General features: G+C 41.2%; 1 protein-coding gene across 3 annotated transcripts in view; it reads right to left on the bottom strand.

Moving 5' to 3' along the window:
- Positions 1-24,585, bottom strand: part of LOC139607707 (roundabout homolog 1-like) — a 76,924-nt gene that overhangs the window by 18,613 nt on the left and 33,726 nt on the right. For 2 of the 3 annotated variants that reach the window (XM_071460827.1, XM_071460828.1), the window contains exons 3-4: positions 4,126-4,283; positions 297-417 (exon numbers count right to left, since the gene is read on the bottom strand). In XM_071460827.1, coding sequence (XP_071316928.1) covers positions 297-417; positions 4,126-4,283 — 279 coding nt within the window. Of the gene's footprint in view, positions 1-296; positions 418-4,125; positions 4,284-8,758; positions 9,209-24,585 lie in introns of those variants that run through there. The other variant, XM_071460829.1, reaches the window with a different exon arrangement.

The raw sequence follows: 24,585 nt of genomic DNA, 5'->3' as shown, positions 1-24,585 counted from the left end.
ATTTGGGGTGGGAGCTGTCGGAGGTAGCATGGGGGCCTCTTGTATTGAAAGGTTTGAGAGGCTGAAGCACCGGATGCATCAGCGGTAGACGCTCAGCACATGTTTAGTTTGAAGCCTCTGCACAGCTGGCAGATTGGATGGTAGTCCTGCATAATCAACATAATTAATGGGTTATTATACCCCTGTGACAAAGACCTCACACAGCGAACTGGCAAACTAAACCACAGAGAACTGAGAGGGCACTAACTGAAGCACTAGTACGTTGTACAATGCAATCACAACACTGCAAATTTTACCCAGCACAGTGAGTTCGGCGATCTCGCTCTCCCTCTCGCCCACCATGTTAGTTCCGACGCAGATATATTTCCCTGCGTCACTCTTCCTGGTGTTGGTGATCATCAGCTTGCCGCTGCGGATCTAAAAGAAAGCACAACACAATATTTGCACAGCTGTATTTGCACAAGACCTTACTAGCCTTGTATGTGTGCGAATCACTGAGTGAGGGGGGCACGTTCATAATGAGAGCGAATAATCTGCCCATACATTTTGTAATAAAATGTGCCACAGCTACAGTTCCCTCTGTGAATGTGTTTCTGCAACCCACATATGATCACATCTTCCATTTGATAATATACAGTACAAGTAGTGTCATGTATGTCTGTGTGCATCTACATGCATCTATTTATCTAAGGAATAGAATTTGCACTGCCTTTCAAGCTGCACAGAAGGTCACCTATTTTAAAATTACATAATTCATATCTAGTGCTACATAAGCATAGAACCCTGGGAACAAAGACGTCGCCGCTTTGTAGATTCATTCCTCAGATGTTCAGTCAGCATACTTTGCCTTTCCCAAACTTGTTAGCTTCTCTTCACTGATATCTGCACGCACACACAGACACACACACACACACACACACACACACACACACAACAAAGAGGTGGAGGATATATGCTCTCTGTGCTGTTTTTGGTCTTTTCATATCCTATCCACTGTACACCCCCACAGACCAAGGTAGCTGTCTTTATGGTGCTTTGAATGTGAGCTACTCTATTGATAGTCTGCAGATACCCAGTGTTAGAGGTGATACCACAGCAGCAATGACCAGATGTGAAACTGTAGTGGAGGAATATACCGATCTGAAGACCACAAAACAAACACAAGGCCATTTCCTGCTCCCAGATATCTAAAACCGTCTTCCAGGCATCAAATTCAATTAAACTTTCAGCCCCTTTATTATGATTTCAGATAGCTGTGTGTGTCTCTAGCCTGTTAGAGACTGCTAGAGACACACACAGCTATCCTGTAGCTAGCCTGTAATTGCACAGCACTGTTATTTCTTAAAAGAGGTCAGAGGTCAAGGCTGCCTACAGTGCTGTGCCCGTAAAGCAGGCTGGGGATTCAGCGTCATGCTAGACAGCACCTTGCTTGGTGGGAACTCTCCACTCACCAGCTCAAAGACGGAATACATCATTAAATTGCTGCTGCAAGGATGAAACCGACAGCCTTTCATTTATTAGTCATCCTCCTCGAGGCGAACCTTCCACCACAAGCATCTCACACCATCCACCAGATAAATAACAACTAAGAGAGGCCTAACTATGGCTGACGTTCCAGACCTGCTGCAAATGATGTGGGATTGAGAGGACGATTTAACAAACTGTGGTGTGACTTGTGGTTGGATGTACTTTTCATAGACAGTGCCAACCACTAGTAATCACAAGAAGAAATTTGGGAAGTTTGGGAACTGATATTGCAGATTCAGCTATTCAAGTAAATTATTCAGTGGATTAGGTTTGGATGTTTAGAGCCAATGCCAATGGAATCCTAGAACATGAGACTGCATATTTTGGCTGACATTAACATTATTTTGCAGCATTGTATCTGATTAAAACAAATATATACTAAAATATAATACATTAATTGAGCGTCTTTAAAATGTTACATATTTTTTATAATTTTTGTGGCTTATTTGCACATGAAAGATAAGATGATTGCATTTAATTAAAAACACAGTTATATAGCAGCAAACATGACCTATGACATTTATTTCAATATAAATGGAAAGATACATTACTGGCTCATAATATTTTCCATTGTGTAGTTTGAATGAGGTCATCTAAGTGAACCCTGGTTAAAGAGATTTGTGTCTTAGATTCACTGGGCATCCATGAGAGTCTTTCTAATAATTGTCCCTTGATGAACCAATATCATTATTTGTGGCATTGTGATGATGCCAGTAAAGTTTTCCTCAATGACTGCAAAGATAATCATGCTCTCACCAGTGCTTTTGACTAATGTTATATTTCTCTTGTACAACTTTTTGCTGTTTTCTGCAAATGCAGCTGCACTAGTAACTTTAGCAGCTGATTAAAGAGCAGACTAAGAGCTTTTTTATTTCCTTCACTGACCAATCCTTGTTTTTAGCAGCAATTCCATCGCTAAGAAATCCAAATGTGGTTTGTCTATCCTCCATCTCGGACACTGAAACCTCAACTTTCATCTATGCTCTCTTTTTCTTCTTCACATAGCCTTAGATGCCCTAAAGGCACACACAGTCTCAAGCTGCTTATACTGTGATATACATGTATTTTTCTGTGTAAAGGCACTCAATGGTTGAATTAAAATCCATAAATCACACTTGTGCATATGAGAACCTTCTAAAAAAAAAATGTCCTTAAGAATTAAGTCACAACTTTATCTGCAAATCAGTATTAATAAATGATGGTCCAGCCCACAAGGGAAACACTCTAAAAGACTGAAAGTAGCTATGAATCTCTTGTGGTGGACTCCTTTGGTCTTTGTACAGTAAGTGATGTCTTTGAGTGAACTCTCCTGGCAAAGACATATTTCCATATAGAAAAGATGATTAAGGAGGAGAAAGACAGGCACGCACAAAGTACAAAGCAAAAAGCAGCCTTTGTATTTCCCTCAGAGGAGCCTTCCCCCAGCTCTGATCCATGCCTCTCCTTAAATCAGAGATAGCTCCTCTGTCCATCACAGTCCCCCAGAGAGGCTCTACCTGTCACTCCGCAATAACATGAGCTTTGAATCTGGTGTGTCCCCGGGAGCACACACAGACATTCAAATAAACAAATCAACACACACACACACACACACACACACACACACACACACACATACACACACATGGACAAAATCATGTGATTGACTCAAACCTGGTTACATGGTTGAGTTTAAGGAATGAGAAACCTGCTCTTGCTTCCCTAACCGATCAGGCACAAAATCAATTCAGTTTGTACAGAAACATAAAAAGGAAATCACTGCTGTGTAGTACACGCCACATGACAGCTTCATATATCAGATTAATGCCATGCTGATGCTCATATGATGACACTAGTGTCAGCTTGTTGCTGTATTTTTGCCAGGAGTTGCACAGAACAGCATTATATGCACTGTTTGATTGTAAAACATTATTTTATGGTTGGCATTTTTCTGTTTTCTCCCGGCATTTTTTCCAGCTCTGTGTGGGCACAGATAAAGATGTTGTTATTATTTTGTGTTCTTGTGACCACAAATAGATCTTGACTTAACATGCTTACTCTTCCACACTGACTGAGGTGAGGTAATTGGCTGTTCAGCGTTCCAAAAAGGCGACTTAAATACCACAGGTTTTTACCTTCCATGTTTTGTATGTGGATGTATTAACCACTATTGAATATTTTGTCTTGCATGAGGGTAAGTAATGAAAATTGGGTGGATTAGTCATTAAAAGTAAGAATTAAAGCTGAAACAATTAATTTATCAATCAATTAGCCAACTGACAAACTAATTTATAGTTTCAGTCATATATTGAGCACAAAGGCTAAAAAAAAGAAAAAAAAGGCACTGGTTTGAGTTTCTCAAATTTGAGGACTTGCAGCATTTCTCCATTTCATATAATTTTAAACTGAATATCTTTCAGTTTTACACCCTGTTGATTGGACATAAAAAGCATTTTGAATATGTCACCTTGAGCTCTAGGAACTTGAGGCAACATCTCATTAACTAGAAGATTAAATGAAGAAATAATTAAAATAGATTAACTGATAATGAAAACGAAAATAATAATTCGTGGAAGCCCTGGTCGGTATTATGTTGAAGCTTAAAATGGCTTCTCTTACTGTGATCCGTTCATCTCTGTCGTCTAAACTGGCTCCGTCTTTTCTCCATGAGATTGTGGGTTCAGGGTGCCCACGGGGTGGCTGACACTCCAGCACTGCGGGCTCACCCACCGCAACCATAACATCCACGGGGTTCTGCCTGAAGTCGTCGCGTAAAACTGGGAAACACAGAAAAGCAGAAGAGAGTAGAATTTAATGATGTTTGACCATGATTAGAAGATGGCAAAGTATAATATTTGCTCATTTTGGTGCCTTCATGTGGAGTTATATTTATTGCGTCAATGAGAAGAGTCCATTACCAAGACTGACTGATGTGGCATTCACAGCCTTAACAAGTGGGAACTTTACAGCTGTGAGTTCAGAAGCTGTGACATAGTTTATGCTGTTTTAAATGTCAGAAACCAGGGAAATTGCCTTGTTCATTATTTTACTATTTTTTCCAATTTTCTGTCATTTTCTTGTTCCTCACATGGCGATGAAATGCACAAAAGAAATAATTGTCACTCTCGTAAGGGGAACAATGCCTCGATCAGTCTTATTGTTAGTAACCTTGTAACAATGTTCTCAAGAACAGCAGGACATTGTGAAATTGATGTCGAACACACAACCTGACTAGTTCCACTTGAAGGCAGCATAATAAAGGGTTGTTTTCTAACTCTGCCCATCACATCTTTAGTAGCAGCACACAAAACAACCTCAACCAAGTTGTTAATATTCTCTGTATCTACACATCTATCTATACACCGTTAAAGTATTCACTATAATATCAATGACGGAATCTCCTAAACTCTCCCACTTACTTCCCCACTCAAACAGTTTGGTAAGGAGTGTTTAGACTAGCTGCTGAGGTGGCTGGTTTCCCTGATGGCTGACAGTAAGGGGAGAAGATACACTGCTAAGAGCACCGCAGAAAGGTGAGGTCCAGACGGCTCCTCTAGCAGGCAGCAGAAAGCTACCACAGCAATTTATCATCTTTCCACAACGAGCAGCCTGCGCACAGCAGAAGAGCTTGCAGCCAGAAGACTGAACTGGATACGAAGCAAACTCACATCCACTCCAAGAAGCCCAACAGAAGAGTGTGATTTCTAGTGGTCACAGGCAGCTCCTTCCTGTCTCCGCCAAAGACTGTATATAAAGATCCTCACTGTACAGCCTCAAGGAGGAACGCATTTTGAATGACAAGTGATTCTGAAATCTTAAATATGTCAAAAAAGTCAATTCTAAGAAAAATAATCTGCAAGATTGTAGCAGAGGCTGGACATGAATAACAAGGAAATGGGATGTGTAAAAGACAGAGGTGCACATCATGAATGAAAAAGACCTTTTGTTACTATAACTACGCAGATTCCTGCTCCTGATGAGGTGAACAACATGTGCTAATGCAGACGCCTGTGCATGAGTGACTGCTGTTAAGCATTCCCAGTCTTAAATTACACGGGGGGGCTTAGAACCTGAACAAGCCCAGGGAGCTGAGCCAACACAGAGCTAGCTGAATAGCAGAACTCAGTAGATCTGGGTTGGGGTGAAAAGACAGGAAACAATGAGGAAAAGGCATAATCACTCCCAGATGGCGGCAACCCATTCACCTCTGGCTACAGATTTGTGCATAACACTGGGCAAGCAGAGCTGAGATGCCTGATGAACGCCGTGGAAGTGGGAGAACAAATTGGGATGACCTTCTAATTGGACGTGTTTTGGCCCCCGTATCTCTTTGAGCCCCACTCCGCTGCTCTGCCCCTCTGATCCTCTGAGAAGGGTTGCGACTGGCTGACTGCAGTTGACTGAGTGCTGATGGGAAACAGCTGTCTGACCCCCCCCCCCCCCCCCACCTCACCCCCTTCCCCCAATCCCTGCCGCCGCTGCCGCCAACACCACCATGTCACATGATAAAAGGCATTCCTCATGGGACACAAAAACATGGTTGAGGTTACTTCAGACAGGAAGAAAATGAGACCATCACGATTGCCTGTACAGTGTGTGTCTGTATGTGTGTATGTGTGCGCATGTGTGTGCGTGTTTGTGAGCGCATGTTGATTGATTGACTGATCCTATCTTATAATTCCAATAGCAATCACATTACACATCTGTTTTTACAATCTTCTAAGATCCAAAAGTCTCCACAGGATCTGGAAGCCTGGACTATTTCCTCAAGCCCCTTTATTTTTGGTGATAGCCTTAGTTAGTGTAGGAAATAAAGCAAGAAGAGATAAGGGTTAAAAGCAGAGGAAGCTTATGAAGGTTAGCGAAGAATTTTCTCATAAGTGCGCATGTTTATGTACTTGAACAGGGCAAAGTTGGCTGTTTTTTGCGTGTTACACTGTTGTGCTGGGTAAGCACACAAATAATCCGGAACATGTGTTTGTAAAACTGACTGTTTATATTCTCAGAAGGGAAAATGTATCTGCTTATTAAGTTATAATAGGGAATTATGCATGCCCAACTTAAAACCATACAAGCAAACACAAATGTCAGTGCTCTGTTTCTTTATTTCAGAGCCCAAACTATGTGAAAAACCTAAACTTTTTTTGGAGTTTCTCTACCGACTTAAGTTTGGGATGTCTTTTCCTGTCATCTGTAAACATATCTTGACAATCTGCTTCATAGGAGTGATGTTGCTGAGGTCTGTGTCTTGCCTTAAATCCCTTAAGTTAGTGGTGTTTGCAAAAAACCAGGCTCCGTAGACAGGGAGAATAAGGAACAAACATTCGCTGGATACATACATTTTTAAACGTTGCGCGCTGATTAATAAAATGTGGACATCCTGACATGACTTCCCTGATTTTAAAGATGTTTGAAGAACTAATCAGAGAACAATCACCGCAGGATCATGTATATTTCTCCTGTATCTCTCTGTCGACTTCAACAAAAACTTCAGCTAAATCTTTTACTTTATCTTAATGTCATTTTCCCTTGTTTTCTTCCCCTCTTGCATCAGTATTTTAAGGCTTTTGTGCTATTGTGTCTCCCTTGTTATTCTCAAATCATACGTGTTTATTTCAGAGGTTGTACACATGTGAATTTCACAGGATTTCATTGAGTCAAAGTCATTCATTCAACAGTGAAACCCACCTCCACAGCTTCTGAAGCCAACCCAGCTTGCCTGTTTAGCTGGAGCTTTACACCTCGCGCTGTCTTCTCTTCTCCCTCCATCTGATCCCTCCAGATGAGAATCTCATAGCTTACTTCAAAGCATCAGCCCTTGGCCTCCCTACCCTGGATCTGACAGTGTCTGACTTTTTGTTAGTCCTCTGGAGCCTGAGTCAGAGCTTGAAAGGCCTACTGCAGCCGAGCTCCAATAATCCTCTCTGCAGAGTCCAACTGGACCAAAAAGGAAGACAATCTAACCCCACAGATAGGGGTGGGATGGGGCACACACTGTAACCTTATCACACAACATCATTGCACGAGACAGCCAAAGACTCCTTTTGTCACCACAGTCAACCTAACCCCCCTTGTGACTCCATTTTGTATCTAAAGTGCTTTTACATACTGCAGATCCAGCTGTACAGCTATTTTAGTACAGCAATCATTTGCATGTCCCAAAGTCAACATCAACACTACTGTAAAGCGCTGCACTGATGGTTTAATATCAGTTATAACTACGATTTGCCAAAAGCAGACAACAGCTGTGCACGCTTCTGCTTCCAACTCACATTATAGTGGAGAAATACAATTAGCAATCAGCTTATCCCACTGCCTGCTTAGAGACCACCTACAGATTTATTTTAGATTTAGATTTTTATGAAGAATGGAGTGGAACACTTTGGAATTTCCACATCATTAGGGTGATGCGTTTTATATTTTCATATGCTTTATAATTTATAAAAAATCTTCATATCACATAAATGAAAGCAGGGAGACATGCCATGGCATGTAAGTCACTGCTGGCTCTAGGAATTAAATATTAACAATGGGATCACATTTGTACAGTCAGCAGGGTTTGAGCTTGATGAGCATAATTAGCTGCCGACTGTATCGTAAATACAGTTTTCTTCGTGAGTAATTACATGAAGGGACACGCCACCTTGTCTTTTCAGCGGTGGACTCAGATTCAGTAGAACAGTCCTCAGTTGCCAAAATGAATTCACTTTCTTGCTAAATTAATTGAGAAAATCAATCCCAGCGCGACATATGAAGCTACAACCAGCAGATACTTAGCTTAGCTTACATTAGCATAAAGACTGGAAACAGGAGGACACAGCTAAACTGTGTCTGTCCAAAGAGCCAACTAGCACTTGTAAAGCTCAACAAGTAGCCTAACACATAATATGGTGTTTGTTTAATCTCTAGAAAAGCAGAGTGTAAAGGTGACCAGTTGTGGTTTTAAGCATGGTTGTGTGCTGGACTATTTCTTGACTTTCTGGAGTCTCTGCTGGTTGCCTAGTAACCTCATGGTGATGACTTTTGGGATTTCCAAAATGTTGATCTATCCCTTAACCAAAATATAATTATACTAAGATGGAATAAAATGTTCATAATACAGTGAAGACGCCTCATCACATGTTGCCACATAGGCTTAAAGGAACTATATGCAAGTTTTGCTGCCTAGCCAACGTCAGCATTAACAACTGTCTTCTCCTCAGTCTAGAAAAAATGCTGCAAGTTCTGCATCAAACTTCCTTCCTTTACTCACCAAGACTGTCTCCAGTGGTGGACAGCAATCATTTTGTTTTTCTTCTACTGAAGTTAGTACACGAACCAGCTAGCCCCAGAACAGTTAGCCTGACTTGCCATTTTCCAATTCCCAGTCACTGTAGCATCCAGTCTCCTCTGAGGAAGTAGTGCTGCTCAGAGGGAATATTATAACATCTTGCCCTATCAATGCAATGATGACCGAAGCTGTCAGCAAGTCTGGTAAGTAAACAGCTGCTAAGCTGCTAACTCTGGCAAAGTAGCAATAACAAAACTTACAAATAGACTCTTTAAAGTCATAAAACATTTTCACTTAAATGTAAAACAACTTCCAAGTGTGAAAAGCACTCTATTTGAACATTATTCAAACGTATTCCCCGAACCCCATAATAGTCTTACATTGGAAGCCCATACCTTATAAATAATATATGAATGATTTAATCAGTTACTTATTCATGTATCTCATACACACCGGGCTCCTCTAGATGGTTAAATAGTGAGTGGAGAAAAATGAAAAGTTCAAACTTTAAGAGGATAAAAGAAAGGTAGAGCATCAACCTCTTATTCCTTACATATTGTAGGTATTTCATCAGACCTTGTCAGTGGTATGTAAATACTGAAATGGAAAAAAGAGAGGCAGAGGCTGGAATTATGGTTCCGTGGCACTTTGGTCTGAGACCGCACTAAAATAAATTATTCCAAGAGTAAGTAGTAAAAATAAGTACTGGCATCTATAACACTGTCCAGAGGTCTTAATGTTTCCCAGTGCTTAAAAACATTCATTTCAACTCAAATACAAACCAGCCTTCTTTGACTAAAATATCCTCAAGCCCCAGCTTGAAAATATACTGTATAAATGTAATAAATTCCCAAAGCTAACCTATCATCCAATCCCAGCAGATATGAAATCCTTGACTTTTCTCACAATCTCTTTCCTGACCTCTCCTTACACCCTACCTTTCTGCTTCTACCCCCCCACTCTCCTCCTCCACCACCTCCTCCTTCTCCTCTTCTCCTCCTTGCTCTTACGGGGCTGTTGTCTGGAGAGACCGAAAGCTGCAGGAGAAACAGCTGCTCCGCAGAAAAACCAATATGTGCAGCTCACGTATGGTAGTTGGTCAGATAGATCGAAAAAAGGCACACAGACACACATACGCACGCACGCACACACACACGCACGCACACACTTACACAGGAGGTCCAGTGGGCCCTGTGCCTCTTTGCAAGCACATACGAGAGCCAATAACATATGAACGGCAACCAAGCAAATCCAATAAAAAATGAAGGTCCCGCACATACAAATTAGGATACATGCATTAGCTCAGTATCATAACTATGCCACACGAGATTTGCAGAATACACTAGCATCCAGAAGACACCACACAGTGCTTATAAAGGAAACTAAAATTCCTGGCTCGTCTTCCCCAAGCTCCCTTATTTGAATTTCATTTTCTGCAAAGAAATCATTACTCAAAAAAAGTCCCAGGGCAAACAGATTTATTTATTTATTTATTATTTATTCATTATTTTTATTAGCATGCAGGACCACAGACCTATCTTATGTTTGGCAAGCCAATTAACTCAACATGGGAGCTCAGTTACCGAGATAAAGCTCCCGGTTGGGCCAAATTTTGCTCTGAAACTTGTTCTTTTCTCTTGCTCTCTTTCTCTCTTAGGCTCAATGGACTCTCTCCTGTGCATATCTCTGTTAGGTCATGGCTACAGCTTCATACACATCTTTAAGTAGTCATGCTGGGAATGTTAGCCCCACTTTGACCTGTGCTATGTGGATTTGTATCAGACAGTTATTTAATTTTATCTTGTAAATATCATGTTTTTTCTTCCGTGTCTAGCCTGTATGGCACATAGACAGAAATAAGCCTATTATACATGCTCACAGTACAAATAGAACATATCACTTTACCTATGCCACTATTATTACTATATTCACATTATATTTTTGCTTTTTTATGGATTTTTTTTTTAATCTTGCCTTATTTTCTGTGTCTTAATTCCAACCTACACTCATGTTTTCATGTTACTATTTTGGCCTCTTTACTAAATCTGTTGTAAGTTATTCTGTTTTGTACAATTAAAAACATACAGTGACATCAAAAACGATGGTACACATGCACTAAACATGCCTATAACCTGTTAAGAGGTACTGCATTCTGACAGGGGCTCAACGTGAACCAAGATGGTGTGTGAGTGTGTGTGCAAGGATGGATGCCCTGGTTCATCAGTTCTCGGATGTTCTGACACTCTAATCCTGTTGATGTACGTGCAGAACATATCACTCGTGAGGGGCAGACATTAAAACCAGCTAAAAGGATTGTGTAACCTCCATTTTAATCTCCTCCTCTCATCCTATCCCTCTGTAAGAAGGGAGAGAGGAAGACGAGAAAGAGGAAGAGCATTGCTGAGAATAAGGAGAGGGCAGATATGAAGAGACAGACGGACACGAAGCAGATTAGGAGAATTAGTGAAGTGGCGGAAGAGCTGGGTGAAACAGAGGTTGAGCAGCTCTGATAGGGTTAGAAAAATTGTCAGTCACACAAAAGTGCAAAAGGTTGACTTTTAGTTCCTGTTGTTGCCTCAAAAGTGTTGATTTCTCTCAGTTTCCATACTGATAATAAACCAAGACAAACAAAAATTGTATTTTCAAAGGCTACATTTATTTGGATCCAGAGTCTGAGCAGCAACAAAATGCAGAAAAAAAAAAATCAGCACTGTATCAGCTCTAAGGATGTTGATCATGGTACCAACTAGAACTAACACTTGTGGTGCAGGTTCAGAGAGCAAGCAGTGAGAGACGGATAGCAAACACAGATCAAACAGGTGAAAAACCCTACACTTTCATCTTTGATACATGTCCTGTACCGGCATAGGTTGGTACAGTATAACACAAAACCACTGTTAAATATTGAATCATCTGAGAATCAAATGAGAAACACTGCACAGACATCACATCGTGTTTGGTTTTAAGATTTAAGAAGCCGTGCTGTAGACATTTTTATGAGCTGTAGAGAATTTTACCAACTCAAGACATGAGGTTGAGGTTATATACAGGTTATATAAGTTGTTTCACATGTTCAAGTCACAGACACACACAGACACACGCATACAATTGCTCTATTGTTTGGGGGGTAACATTGTGTTTTTATTGAAAACAATCCCTCACATAACTTATGCTCATTTACTCTGGAGCAGGCAACATAACGCTAGGCTGCTCTGCCCTTGAAGCTCTGGCATTCAGACCAAATAATACATTACACTGGGCTCACCTGCTGTATATCAAACTGCTATTTTCAAGGTAGACGGACAGTAAAGTCCCACACTTGTACAAAAGTGTAACGCAATAGTGACAACGTGGTATGCAATGTTTTGATTTTTTTTCATTATTTATCATAAATATCAATTAACAGTTTACATTTTCTATTACTAATCAGCTTTAGCCAAGTTATCCTTATCACTATGCAACTTATATGATTACAATCAACATACAGTATTATTTTATTACAAGCTACCATAACATCATACTCATATTCCTCTATGGTGTCCTCTGCATGTGTATTACTGTATAACCCAATGTTCCTACACTTATTTTATTTTCAAACTAGGTAATAAACTGGGCAACAATATTTCAACTATATCTGTTGCTTCACATTTTTGCAGCAATGAGAGGCTACATGGGTAATCATTATTTTTCTTTTAACCAGCATGTATGTCATTGTAGTGTGGGAGTAAATCCACAGGAGTTCTACTTGATAAATGTGATGCCCTTTAAATGGGACTTTGCTCTAACGGAAACAAAAAAATGTATAAATTAAAGAAAAGCTGCTCTACATATTATTTGTTATATTTTTTTTTCCTCTAGCACACACAGTCATTAAAGCAATCCAACATGATAATCGCTCTCCAGTACATTTTTAATTCATTTTACCAAGGCTTCACTATTTCATTAAGTCAAGCTTCTATTAAGCAAAATAAATGAATAGCAAATAAATCAGAGTCAAGTCGGAAGCTTGCTGAATTTAATCATTGCAAATGCATTCAAGAAAGTGTCTCATCCCTCAGGGCACAACATGCAAGTGGAAAGCCATAGTTCCCTAAATTATGTTTAGCAAAATAAAGTTTAGTGACATCAAGCTGCCGTTCTTTGTGTTTTCCACGCTGCCCAGTCCATCTTTTTGCAATGACTTGGTGTTCTCTCACATGTGTTCTGACAATACAAGCCTTGTGACTGAATCTTTCTGAAGTCTAAATAAAATCTTTACGTGTGTGGGTGGTGTCTGCTCTTGCCACCAGTTCTTTTGTAAGTAGCCTCCTCTTTGTAGACTTTGAACTCTTAAACCCATCACCATAAATTCATATGACCCTCTTCAGGCAAACAATGTTAGCTCATTAGGCATGCCATTTATTTTAAGCACCTGCCATAAGCTGCATTAAATGAAACTGAAATAACCACAATCTCCAGTCACACAGAAACTGCCCTTTAATTATTTCAAACTAAACTGGAATTCTTGCTGGTGTGAGTCATTATAGGAGGCAGAATAGCAAACAAGTGAGGATGCTGAGTGGAGGACACTAATGAGCGAAGGGCTAGGGGACAAACAGAGGTGCATGACAGGGTGTTGACAGTAGCAGGTCGAAATAGTGGTGGAGCGCAGGCAATTCCAGGGGATTGTTGAACTCAAACTACAATGACCTACATACTGAGATCTGTACTAACAACACATCCCCATTGGGACCTGACCTCCTGCAAGGAGATGGCTTGCGATCTGGGTCCCGTGGGAAAAAGCCCTGCTTTATTACATTTAAGGCCTGTTCCAGGTGTGAAGCAATTCAGTGACTCAATTCAGACAATCAAGATATAAACTGGTTTGTGATTCAAATCAGAGAAACCCCCCCCCCCCCAAAAAAAACACTGTTAATTGTGACATCTATAGTCGACACCTGAATCCTTTAGATAGCAGGAAGTGTGTGTCAGTGAGATTGAGAAATGGTACAAAACCAAATCAAACCCTCTTCTTCTGAATAATGGAGAGAGCTGGAGGCAGAAGCAATGTGGCCCTTTCTCTCCGGGGCAAGAGTCCCTCACATGAAAGCAAAGCCACACACACACACACACACACACACACACACACACACACACCACCCTTTAACCCTCTCATTAGTGTAATCCTGCATGAGAAGAGTAAATTGTCATGAATAAATCCACTTAGAAGCCAGTGAATGAAAGAGTTTCACTTTGAGATGGTTGCATTACCATTTCAATAAGCGTGCCACGCTGCAAAACGTTGGCAGTGTTTGACAGAGTAATTGGGAACATTAACGAGTAGATAAAATATGGTTAGCGGAGGGAAGCCTGTATGTAAGTGTCTACGTGTGAGAGTGTCAATTAATTTTTTTTTGCATGGACATAAAACACATGTCTAGATTTTTCCACTAATAACGGCAATGAATGCCGGTGAAGGAGAGAGATTGGTGAGAAAAAATTTGAGGGCTTTGTTTGTGAAAACAAAAGTGGAAAGCAGACAGCAGTCAGACCTTGAGACAAATTTATTCCAGAATGCTAGCCAATAGAAACCTTTGTTTGAGTAGTATGACCATAGCAAAAATCTCCTTGGGCAAGGCTGAGTTCTAAATAAGCACCTTCCGTAAACTGTACACAAAAAGCAAAGAGGGTCAAACTTCAGGGTACGTGCAATTACACATTGCAGACAGAGCATAAATCTGATGCTTAGTGGGCTACCCTTTGTTTAAATGAGTATCTACCTTAATTCCTACCTGGCCTTTGTTTGTGTAAGAAGAAGTGGGTAGAAATAATAAAGAGAAAAACCCAGGGGAGATGCTCCATGGGAGGAGTGCACCCAGGTCACAAAGACAGGCGATGGAGTGGAGGAGGGCGATGTATTGTAACAAAGAGAAAAGTGAGCAAGACAAAGAAATACCAGCATGGGTACGAGCAGAGACGGAGACACAAAGAGAAACAAAGAGCTACAGTGGATGCGAGAGCGAACGAGACGACTCGGCTCTCACTGCAATGTAGTGTTTTTGCTTTATGGTGAGGCAGCTGCCAAAAAAGGGAAAGTTACACCTTAATAAACACACACATATATGTATGCACAGAAATCACACACAGCACACACACTCACAGTTACAGCTATGTTCCACATACTAATGTACCCCGAGGTGCCCTAGTCCTTCCTGTGTCATCAATCTGAGAGACAACTCAGGGCCCAGGAGAAAAAGAGGCTACGAGCAGGTATGTTAACACTCTCCAGAATGACAGACACACAAAAAAAAAGCAAAAAAAAGCAGGACACTAAATCAGACAAAGATACCAGACACAATCATGGTCTGTTTCCACACAAATATATGAGACTATGGCATCATATTCCAAGGTATATTATGCTGATTGACAGCCATTTATTCTGCAGTGAGACACATGCCGTAACACAACAATGCTTTTATTCAACCGTGGTAAATTACATTATTGTGACGGGGAAAGATGCTGATAGTGCAGATACAGAATCACATGACTCCAATGCATGTACAGAGGCTGCATCTGACACCGTACTATCATTATTTCCTCACAGCTGAGGGGTGTGCGAAGAGATGCAAAAAAAAACAAACAAAAAAAAAAAATACTGAATGACTTGAGCCATTTAGTGCATCATGGCAGGTGTTTGATACTGATAATGATGTGTACCGGCAATAACAGCACTGCAGTGAAGATAGTGTGAAATAGCCATGTTTTATTCTGCTGTATTACTCTTTTATATTTCTCATTCAGTTATTATTCTGCAAGACGGCCTCTGGGAAAAACGTTTAGATTTGTATAAACCTTCAGTGTCTACACACTTATCACCATTAACTTCATAGGGGTTTTAGAAATGAAATAAAAAAATATACATTTTTCACAAAGTTAATCCACAAATGCAACATATGCAGTGTTTTACACTGGAAAAACAGCCTAGAAACAGTAGTCTTTGGCACTTATAATCCCTTCAAGTCATGGAGAGGCTAAAGACTGGTGATTTAGAGTATGGAACGGGAAGAGAAATCAAGTATAGCGACGAGCTTGTTTGGTTTGGACTGAGCTGAACCAGGGAGGAATGAATGGGGAGAGAAATGAATGAGGGGTGAAAGATGAAACTTTAATGATCCCTCTGGGGAAATTGGGTCATTGCAGCAGCACAGGGAAGGGTATAGATAAGAACGGAATAAATGCAGGCTGTTGTCGATAATACGATTAATTGACACAGGATAAACATATTAAGGAGAGCTAAATACAGTGCTCAACAAATGTAAACATGTGGATATATCAAAACGTCAAGTGACTGAAGATGTCAGATGGGAGAACATAGAAAAACACATGCAAATGTCAATCCTGAGATGTTTAAATGATCAAAAATTGCACAGGGAGCAAACATGGAGAAGGGAAGAAGAGAGTGAAGACGGATTGAGCAGAGGGAGGGAGGGAGGGAGACCTGGAGGGATTGTGCTGAAGCAGTCCCCAGCCCCTTTAATTGGTAGGAAACAAGAGGTCTCTGAATAAACACCCGCCACAAGAGAGAGCCTGGCTCATTTTTCCTCTAGTTGCCCTATCCTCCATTTCTCCTGAGTAGTTTCACTGACGCTAACTTCGAGTCATGCTCTAGTCAAAGCTCTTCCTCCTCCTCCTCCTTCTCCTCCTCCTCTGTGCACTTCCCCTTCACTCGTCACCAGCTCCAGCTGTCTATCCTCCATCCTCTCCTTTGTATCTGTCTGTTGCTGGGACGACAAACTAAACACCATCTCAAGATTTCCAAATATAACAACAAACTGCTCTCAGAGCAGCTATGATCGCCTAACTCTGCACCTACCACTCTCCGTCTCTGTCTATTTTTTTTCCCTCTCTCTGCTGGCCTGCAGTCTTCTCCTTATGTCTGCTTTTTGGTCTTCTACCTAATTATCTCAGGACGAGGTAGCCCCTACCATCCCCCACACCTCTACAGCCCCGCTACTGAGAGACCCTGATGAATAATTTCACGTTTCTCGAGCCTTCTCTTTTGCTCGTACTCAAATTGATTATTGCACAGAAAGCACAGCTAAAAGAGCAGCCTACTGGGTAATTTGTCTTTTTGACGAGGAGAGTCCGCGGGTAAGGGGGAGGGAAAAGCATATGGCTAAAAATTATACGCAAAGGAAGAGAAAAAAACATGATTATATGAAAAAATTGATATTGGATGCATCGCCCGTCTTGTCTCTGATACCTCATTCCGTTTGATGTTGTGGTCAGGGGCACAATTGGAGAGAGTGGGCATTTGCATGTGAAAATGTGTCCAGAAAAGTGGGCAAAGTGAGAGAAGCACATCCCTGAGATGCATCAGTAATTACATGAAGGACATTGGAAAATAAAGCTAATACAACATGGTGTCATCCTCTGTCTCCGTCCCCTCTGTGTTATTCTGTAAATCCCCATCACGAACACTGCCGCAGCCCTGTGGCTACAAAAATGCGTCTGACAGTGTTTGATTCCAAGCAAATCTGACTGACTGATGTGTGTCTGGACGATGCCAGCCTCCAGGTGTTTTCAATCACTTTGACAAAGACACTCCCGTTTGTTGGCGTGCAACAAGGCTCCAGTGATGACAGGGACGGAGGGTATCATTTGGGCACCACAGGAAAGATCACTGAGTGTGTGTGCAGACACCCTGCCTTATCATTAGTATGAAGTATTCCATGATTAAGCTCTGCTGAAATACATACACCTATCCTGACTCAGTCCTCTGCGACATTAGGTGACTCATCTGACAGGATGGGAGCAGATTAGCAGACCGAAATGAGGTCAGTAGTGTGCGTCACTGACAATTTTGGTTAAGGCAAGTGCACACCTGAATATGTTTCAGTGTCACTAAGCACAGCTCTACAGTACATTTGCTATTCTGGTATAGGTTCCACCATGCAGCTTTGATTCTCTGCCAGCGCAAAGCTGATTCAGCTCCCCACCACCTCTCCTCACATTTCTCTCTTCCCCTGCATGCACAGTACTGTACACCCTCATCACTTTTCATTCTCCCTTGTGTTTTCCTGTCTCCTAACTTCAGTCTCTGCTTACTCTTATCTCCTTTGTTTCCTCGAAGCTATCTCACCATCTCTCAAGGCCTTTGCTCCTCCCCATCTTCTTTTCGTCTCTCCTGCCTCAAACCTGCTGTAAAGTCTTTCAGCAATGCTGGGTCTGCCTCACTGATTTTTAGGCCTTCTTTTTTCATTTCTTTTTTTTTTTCTCTCCCGGTCCTGTTGTGCATTCTCCACCCCCAACCCCCCCCCCCCCAACCAACCCTCCACCCCCCATCCCTCGAACCCTGCTAATGGATCCCATGTCAGCAGAATACCAGAGTAAACCACACAACTGCACTGTGGCTTCGTGTCTGTCTCTGCCTCGACGTCTCTCTCTTCTATTTATGAAAAAAACGAGAGAGAGAAATGAATAGAAAAACTGTTGGCTGAACATTACAGTAAAATAAATCAAATGAGATTCTACTTACTTTGCACCACACATTTAAGAATGCATGACACTACAGGTGCACGTTTGGTACACGATGAAGGGGTCAGTGCAGTGTTTTTACACTTTATTGGTTTTTATTTTGCTGAAGCTTGATTTTCCTTTGTCCGTGTAGCCATGGAGGCTATCACTAAACATGATAATTACCCACTTCTTCTATGTTCCAAAGAAACTGCTGTTGCTTCTGGTAAACTCAGCACTTAACTGTGCATGAGAAGATTTTTCCCCATTTTGTGCCACAACTTGTATCCCTGAGGAAATAATAGGGAAAATGTGCTTAATAAACAATTCTGTCTCCTAGAAATTACGTGTATGCCACTAATTTGCAACAACAAATATGTTGCGTCAGAAACGTAATGGTGCCTGGATTATTTCTATTATCAACATAATATGATTAAATGTTGTTTGTCATCATCTGGCAAGTGGCAAAATATTGTAACTAGATGTATCCGTGAAATATTCACTGATAACATCAACAGTCACTTGTTGTCCTACAGTATATTTGCTTATGTGATACAGTATCTGCTCCTGGCAAGTAAAGCAGGATTGAACTTTGTAGTTATGCTTAGGCAACTCAAAGCACTTAGTTAAGGTTAGGGAAAAATCATATGGTCTGGGTTAAATAGTAAAAAAGTCAACAATGTCTTAAAGGGGATTTTGCAAGTTTTCTTTGCCACCAAACATGGTTTCAGGGCCAGGGCTAGCTGGTTAGCGTGCTAATTTCATAAGAAGAAAAACATGATAGACAAGAGTTAACATTGGCCATGCTTTCTACTGCTGGGTGCTCAGCTCTTGGTGCCAAGTCTGATGCCAAACTCGTGACGTTTCCTCTAGACTGGTAAGTAAACAGCTGTTAATGCTAACGCTAATGCTGATAAAACTTACAAACAGCCTAGCTCCTTTAATTTTGTCGGACTCAAACCCTAGTCACTGATCTTATTTCTAAATGAGTCAAACAATTTTTAAGTTTTGCCACAACATCAGTGTCACTTTCTGAGTATTTGTGTTCCTAATGTGATACAATAATGTGTGAGACAATAATGTAGTGAGACATTCAGAGACACCAAAAGTTACTTAATTTTCAAAAATAATGGTTACCCTTAGATCTACATTATTTAAAAAAAACACATTTTAGTGTATAATTGAAATGAACGAAAACCATTGCTCTTTTATTTCATCAACAATGTGCTAAACTAAGTTTTATTAAAAGGAAAAAAAACATACTGTTGTTAGGACTGCAAATTCTAATTTCCTAATCAATGTAAAATATGGGCCTTGATTATCTGTTTAAAGGAGCAATGTGATTCCACTTTCTGATTTCATTCAAGATGCAGTTATCCACACAAGCGTCATGGAGCTCCTCATTACAGCAACAAACATAACCAGCAGAGTTTTCTTTTTTTTTTTTTTTTTTTTTAAAAGGTGTGAACACAAACAGCAGGAAATCAAACAGTAGTGAAGCTCTTTGACTTGTTCTCTCCTTCAGTGGAGGATTGAGCCAGCAGTGGTGTGCGCAGGGGGCTGGAACAGGCTCACAGGGACAAGTGTGAGAGAAGACCGGGAAAAAGGGACTGGCAGGGACAAACTGTCACATCTCTGCAGGGCTCGGCACTCCACAGGTACACAGTATCACAGGCCAGCCTGGGCAGTGACAAATGGACCCAATTTCCATTTATTTATCTATCTGTTGTGTGGACCACAGAACACATGCTGGACTGCCCCCTATAAATCTTTATCCTGTTAACACAACACCAATAAACCAAACGCATTAGCCCTCCCAAGCAGCACAGACTAATCAAGCATAACGTCACACAATGCGCAAAGAGCCTCAACACATTTGCTGTGAAATTACTGGGAAACACACATCAAGGGGACAATTAGAAAAACCACTGCAGACAAGTGATCTCACTCATACACACACACACACACACACACACAAATAATGTAAAACAACATTTGCTACTAAACTATTCTGGAAAGAAAAATGGAAAAGATGTGCTCAGAGAATAAATATGGAGCTGAAGTCACCTCATTTATAAAACAATAACAAGTTTCTGCCGTGGAGATGGAAGGGGGCTGGAAGAAAGCAGTAGGGAGCGATGGGGTTGGGGGCGAAGTGAGGCACACATTTATACCGTTTAGATTTGATAAGGCCCGGAAATTGCTGAGAGAGGCACCCACTTCTGGAGAGACAAGCAGCCTGCCACTGTGTCTCAGTGAGGGGGGCCTCCCATGACATGTCCTCTCTGCTATTAACCCAGATGACAAAAGCTGGCCTCTTACACAGACATCTACATCATCAGCAGCCGATCTGTCCCATCCACTAACACTACACCAGAATATATTAATATTTCTTTCTCTGCAGGCGAGCCCCCTCCCTCTCGCGCTTGCAAACAAACAAACTCACTTTACAACCTGAGTCACACCCCCTTGTCGCTCACTGACATTTACACACACATCCACATACATTCTCCCTGCTGGTGTTGTCATATTACCTGACAGAACCACCAACAGATTTTTTTGCTCACTGCCAAGCAGCCAGTGGTGTGAATGGTTGAGCCGCTGGATTTAATTAGTGCTGCGCCCATATGGATTAGCAAAGAGACAGGCACATGCACAAGCCGAAAGTATGTCACATTCCCACCTGATCAGCTCTTAACATTGCCCTTGGTGGCACACATACACAGATGCACACATGAACATACACACCAGAGGGAAAGGAGGGGTTGACAGGGGGTTGGTGGGTGGGTGGGTGGGGAGGGGGGGGGGGGGGGGGGGCTTTGTAATCAGGTGATTTCTTTGCCGTAAATTTAATTGGTTTTAGCAGCAGTGCAAAGAAAACGTTAAGGTTGGCTTGCTGCACCATGTGCACGGAGACAGCTGCTCTGATCGGCGGGAAGTAGGAGGAGGCAAAGTTAACATATTGTTAAATAGATTATTTTAAAAACCAGCGAGCTTGATAAACAACATACTGTCAATCTGGCAACAGAGAGATGCAGATGGATTGAAGGACATGCAAACAACATGCATGCGCCATGCTCTGTCAACACTTTGGCCCACTAATGTAAAGGCTTTCGAGTGTGTCCCCTAATATGATCGTGTCCCACCACAGCATAGGACACATAAAGTACAAGGTAAATGACAATGGCAAACATCTATTGTGAGTTTTGGTTGTGAGATAGAGTCAGTGAATAATTTGCCACATGGGAGATGTTTTTAACTAAGATTACCTCACAGCCATGCTAGGGAAGGAGGACAACTCTTTGATATAGATCTAGTATAACTCAGTGCTCAGTGTACTGTTAGCTTACATGCTCTCATATGGCAGCTACAGTAAACGGCTCATGGGCTCAAGGAACAAGCACGAGATCACATCTGGTTTCAAAGTGGAAATAGAACCAGTTGGACTAAATTCAAATGTGACTGCACTTTAACACCTAACAGCTGTCCTTTGCAACTTGTTCTGTGCTGACGACCACTGAAATACATAACACTTTTCAGTGTTTCCATTACTCACTCCGTTCTAATTAATGAAAAGGAGAAAGCAAATATGCAAGATGACATTTCACAGTAATTTTCCTTATAATCACATATTCATTTCTATTATTACATGTACAAAGGGAAGAGGTCTGCTTGATCAGACCACTGAAGCTCTGGTATTTGCTCAAATGATTTCCTCCACTAAAGTGTCTTGTCTGTCATCTTAAGGCCAGGCCTGAAGTCAAATCATGCACTCGTCCTCGAATTAATTTCTCTGACTGATCTGTCACTTGAATGGGACTATGTCATATTCTCATTTCAGGCCAGCAATACCTTTAATACACAAACCTAATGGAGTCATTGGTGATGCATTACAGACTGTAAAAAGGAGGTCTAATAGGGTAATAGGGTTTGGTTATTCTTTGCCCTCACTAAGGCTACTTAAACTGAATTCTGGTATTTAGTTTCAGCTGTATAAATAGTGAATAATACGTAGCGATATATGCTACGTAATGTGATGGCGGTTAAGGCATTTTGTCCAGCTAAGCTCAGTATGAATAATAGCGTAATCCGCTGCAATTATGGATAGATATCTTATAATTAGCTCACTGTAATCCGTCCAGCTGTCTCTCTCTTAGTAGACTCAGCAGTGTCTGGATCCAAATAGGAAGAAATGAGAAAGAGGGCAGTTAGGGATAGGGATAACCTTTTCTAGGAAGACATTTCTGGCATTAAGGACTCAAAAGAAAAGTTGTCCTTCACAGTAGAGAGAAAGACTTTATAGGCTCCTTAGAGAAAAACTACATTCAGAGGATTGAATCAGGGTTGAGTTGAGGTCAGTGTTAATTATTATCATTCTGTGGTGATACCATCTCCACATTCAACACAACAAACTACTGAGTTCTTCATTAAAGCAGCATTTTCTGTCCAGCCATGGTTGACTTCCATTTTCTTAATCTTAGGTCACTGTTTCATACGGCAGCATGTGTCCAAATTAATTGGTTTGTTGTTGGATGCACTGTTTTTTCCGCTCTGCTTGATTTAAATATGAAACTGCTTGGGGGCTTGAATGAAAACGCGGGAGGTCAACATACCTTTGCAGTAGTCTTTGGGTAATTTACAAGGAAAGGAACAGAGATATTTACTAGGATTGAAACCCTTGATTAGACGCAGTAGGTGTCTCTGCTGAAGGTAGCCCGTGTTTAATAGCATCCATTGAAGCGTATGGAGCAGCATGGGCTGCTGAAGTCTTAGTGTTTGTGAGCTTGTCGTTCTGCTTAGAAACCAAATGGGAGTGAGAGGGTGGGCTATTAAACATGGCAGACCATGTATACTGTAAACAATGTACAGCACATTTCCCGCTGTGTGCTCATAGGAGTGTGAAGCTTCCTGCAGTTTTCCCTCCCAGAAGCAATTTGGTACCAGTCATCTAGCTGTGCTGTTGCTCCACACTACACACACATAGTCTGGGAGGAAGCATTAATATATATTATGGGTATGTGTCTGCTCCCAGAACAAGTAAACTATAAGCAAAGTGGTGTAAAAAGTACATTTCTCCTACTTCAATAACTACCCTTGCATGTTTTTACCCTTTGAGTTATGTTATTAAAGGGTAAATTCACTCAAATTGCAAAAACATTTTCTCACATAACTACAAAGGCATTCAGTCAAGGATTTACTTTCCCAGCTTCTGAGATATCTGACTCTAAGATTTCTTCTTCTACCCCAAAACAATGGAGGTGATTTGAATTCCACATGTCTTCACAGAACAAGACGTCCCATTAGTCTGGATAATCCACCAACATCACCTTGAACAGTTTTCAGTGGACCTACTTTCTAGTAAAATAATAGTCCCTACACGGGAAACATTGAGAGCATGTTGTGGATTATTAAGAGTAAGAAAACACTGACTTTGGAGACAGACGTTGCTATTGAACCTGGCTTTATGTTGGAAATCCACAAACAGAATTTAATTTTCCTCCATTGCAATGTGTGGCAGGAATCACGCAAACAGATACCTCAAAATATGAGCATATAAAACCAAGACTGTCTGGATGACTAGATAACACAGTACGTGATGGAGTATCTCATTTTTTAAAATTTGGTTCATGTGACCCTTTAAATTCTAATGATAAACTATGATTAAAATGGATAAACCAGTTGGTCCAAACATACCATGGCCCTCGCCCAACACAAGTACAGTAAATTCTGCATGATATCTCCTGAAGAAACATAATTCAATTACCTCAAACCAGAAGCATTGGTGACCAGTGGAGTCAAAGGGCTAATCAAACAGATAGGGTTTCATTCATATCTACAAGTAAGCAGTGGATACTCTCATCCTTTGCCCTCTCCCCTATTTCTTCATCGCCATCCCTCCCCACTACCCAACTCTCCTCCCATCCCCCGTGGCAATGTGAGGCGGGCAACAGTATCCGCTCTATTAAGAAACCTCTAGAGATATATGCCTTCTCAGTATGCGGCCAAGCTTGAGACGGTAAAACACATACACCCGCACACACACACACACACACACACACACACACACATTGGATACCTCGGGTCTGAGATAATCAATGCCAACAGAGCAGCAGCAGATAGAGAGGGTGGAGGGAGGCAGATCCAGGGCCAAGGTCTATGCAAACATGAAAAACCCAGAGAGAAAATATACTGAGAAGAGGCAATATAAGTGCCCTGACCCAAAATATTTACAATTCTTTTGTCTGTTTACAGTGTATTTTATATTAGTTCCTCAGACTTTATAGTTTATTTATTGCACATTGGCTTATTAAAAT

Source organism: Trachinotus anak, unplaced genomic scaffold (assembly GCF_046630095.1).
Source record: "Trachinotus anak isolate AG129_WGS33_773 ecotype Australia unplaced genomic scaffold, CSIRO_AGI_Tana_v1 ptg000024l, whole genome shotgun sequence".
In the NCBI taxonomy this organism is placed as follows: Eukaryota; Metazoa; Chordata; class Actinopteri; order Carangiformes; family Carangidae; genus Trachinotus; species Trachinotus anak.
This window is presented reverse-complemented; position numbering and strand designations above follow the sequence as displayed.